Consider the following 3,374-nt stretch of genomic DNA (forward strand, 5'->3'; position numbering starts at 1 on the left):
CTTTTATTTTATTGTAATTTTAGTTTCAATTTTGTAAGTTTTATCACATTCTTTTACTATACATATTTTTGTGGAACTTTAGTAAGAGATATTTACATTATAAATGTGAAGATTAAAATATCAAAATATTATATTACTTTTTATGCATTTGGGCTAAATTAATTAATAATAGTTTCGAATTAACAGAATTTAAAATTTTAATTTTAAAATAAAATGTGAATATTAATTTTATCCATACTTATAAATTCCTAAAAAAATGTAAATTAACATTTTAAATTTGAATATAAACATGATTTTTATCCGCCCTCGGCACATTGAAAACATTTTATCGGCATCCAGTGGCAGTCAACCGCGGTTCATTAACTGCTGGGAAATTCAATATCGACGATTATTTTGTTTTTTACTGGCATATAAATACTAATAAAATGAGACTTTTTGTAGCGCCGAAGTTACCTCTCCCCTTTGATTTGCTAAATAACTTAGCAACTCAACTATTGCAGTACATCTTTTTTTTTTCCAAACTCATATACCAAAAAAAAAAAAACCACTTTATCGATCCATCCATTCTACTTCTAGTACTGCCTAATCCGGATTTATGGGTTTTCAATAAATTTATGAATTTCCTGGTTCCTTCCTAAGAATGGGTGCCTGCATCTAGGAAACCTTCAAAAAGCACGATAATGACATCATACGTTTGAATCAGATAGTCCGTCATATTCTCCTATAAAACCAGACCAGCCAGGTCCATTTCGTATCATCAAGTATCCTTCAAAATTTTAAAGGTTAAAACCCGCATCTAAGAGCGGTTCAGTTCAGCTAATCTGATACCTGATTCTTCTGTGCTCCGCTGGTTTATTATTAGTTTCGTTGGAGATCAGCAAAATGGGAAGGTCTCCATGCTGTAGTTCTGATGATGCTAATCTCAATAAGGGTCCATGGATTCCAGAAGAAGATGAGAAGCTGCTTGATTACATTAACACGCATGGCCATGGCAATTGGAAAACTCTTCCAAAGCATGCTGGCTTGAATAGATGTGGAAAGAGTTGCAGGCTAAGGTGGGCAAACTATCTGAGGCCTGACATCAAGAGGGGGAGATTCTCCGAAGAAGAAGAGAGACTTATCATTAGCCTTCATTCCACTCTTGGGAACAAGTATATATATTTATATCTCATATTGTTTATTCCAATGATAAATCTTGGCAATTGTTCATGTTCAAGGTTTAACGGCTTTGATTTAATTTTGTACAGGTGGTCAAAGATTGCTACTTATCTCCCTGGACGAACAGATAATGAGATCAAGAACTTTTGGAACACTCACATCAGGAAGAAGCTTCTCAACATGGGACTCGACCCAAACACCCACAAACCAAGAACTGATCTCAATCACCTTTTGAATCTTACTCAGCTGATTTGTGCTGCACAGTTAGGCAGCTTGGTGAATCCTTGGGAAAGTAGTGCTCCTAAAGTGCAGGCTGATGCTGCTCAGCTATTGCAAAACTTAATCCAAACCCTGATTACCAACCAACTCTCAACTATTAGTGCTGGTTTAATGGGGTCCCGGAATTCTTACCCATATGAAGGATTGATAAATGGGACAAGCTCTCTTTATGCCGATGAACCAGCCCCAGTTCCTAAGAAATTTCATTTAATGTCTCAAACATCAAGTGATCAACACCAGGGTCAGGGTGTAATTGAAAACTCGTGGGCAAGTTTTGAAGGTTATGAAAGCTCAGATATCAGTGGTTTTCTAATTTCTGAATTGGTTCCGGAATCTCCTAAGACTGCTACTACTTCCATGAACCAAATGGGAGACGACAAGACCAACACCAATCACGGCTCAACCATGTCACCAGACTCTTCCATTTTCCAGGCTTGGGAGAAGCTAATGGATGATGAAACTGATAACTCCTTCTGGAAAGATATTCTTGAGTAAGTCTTCTTGTTTTTTATATACTTTGATTCATTTCCTTATTAGTCTCATATGTACATTTAACACTAATATATTAAATGGTTTTATTTTTGCAGTTTGGCATCGTCGCCATCATCTCCCATACTATGAAGACACTAGACAAGATCAACATGATCAAAGAGAAATATTTCATTCATTTTTTCTTTAGTTTCCTTTTAGCGGATTTCTTCTTCTATTAATTCATTGATTCATTTGGGAAAAAGCTTGATTTAGCTACTGTATGTTGTTGTAAGAGACACCTACTTCAAAGTTCTTGTAAACCTTTCTTTTTTTTTTGGTTATTTTTATTCAAATTAAATGTCTGTAAATTCCTTTCCAATTAAAATAGGCTGAAAAACATTAAGTTCATAACATCGAATATTATAATTGTTTTTGTCTGTCTTAGATTATTGGGGAATCCATACGTTACTCATAGCCATATATTTATATCCATTGATAGCATTAATTAATTAATTAGTAGATGTGAGTGAGGTTAGGTGAAGATGCATGCCGCCCGAAATCCACATCCGATGACCAACGACGGCACTGGTCCCTACATTCCTGCCAATATGTATGTATATCGATCCATCTAATGACAACAGAAAGTACGTAATACATACGTGTATATAGTATCTGTCAAGTGTTTGCACTTTTTGGGCATGCAGTTTGGCTGCTAAGGGTATATAAAAGAACCGCACTTAATTCCCACTAGTTGATCATGGTTCAACTGGGTTATATCACATTTGACCTCCGAAAGGAAAAACAAATCTCCAATTAAATTAATACATATTTTATTTTAGAGAAATTCTAATCCAAACCCTGGCTCCAATACTATACATACAAAGTCACTGACCAGCAATGCATCGCCTCACCTTTGAGTTGCAAGTTTTGGGTGTTGGAGTAAATTTAAAGATGGTTAGCCAAGGAAAAGCATACTCCTCTCAAGGGAAATGGTTTAAAACTCGGATGGATAATCGAATTTATTAAACCATCAATTTTCGATTTTATCAGTTTAATCATTAATTCAATAAATAAGTAATTAAAAATTTGTTAAAAATTTAAAAATATATATTAAAAAAATTTTAAAATCGATTCAACCAATTCAATCACTGATTTTTTGTCTGAACGGTACTTTATTCAAAAATCAATTCAACTCCTATAATCTTGTTCTATTTGATACAGAACTACTCATAGTCCCTCCTCAACCATTAAATAAGAGGATAATGCGTCTCAGCATGCTCGAATTCAGGTCCTCCAATCGAGTTAAGACTTAATCAACAATGAAATATGTATATTTAATTTAATTAGGATTCTTCGGACAATATCAACTTAAAACCTAGGGTTGAATTTTTCTCAAAAAAGAGGGGCCCAACTAGAAAAAAGTTAATTAATTATCATGATTAATTAATATAATAAAATGACTTGTT

At 34.2% G+C, this 3,374-nt stretch overlaps 1 protein-coding gene across 1 annotated transcript; it reads left to right on the plus strand.

Annotated features, from left to right (window-relative positions):
- Positions 1-663: 663 nt before the first annotated feature.
- On the plus strand, positions 664-2,319 carry LOC105793667 (transcription factor MYB39). The gene is made up of 3 exons (XM_012622520.2): positions 664-1,151; positions 1,248-1,928; positions 2,025-2,319. The coding sequence occupies exons 1-3, from the start codon at positions 883-885 to the stop codon at positions 2,056-2,058; spliced, it is 984 nt and encodes a 327-aa protein (XP_012477974.1). The 5' UTR covers positions 664-882; the 3' UTR covers positions 2,059-2,319.
- Positions 2,320-3,374: the final 1,055 nt, after the last annotated feature.

This window comes from Gossypium raimondii, chromosome 8 (assembly GCF_025698545.1).
Source record: "Gossypium raimondii isolate GPD5lz chromosome 8, ASM2569854v1, whole genome shotgun sequence".
In the NCBI taxonomy this organism is placed as follows: Eukaryota; Viridiplantae; Streptophyta; class Magnoliopsida; order Malvales; family Malvaceae; genus Gossypium; species Gossypium raimondii.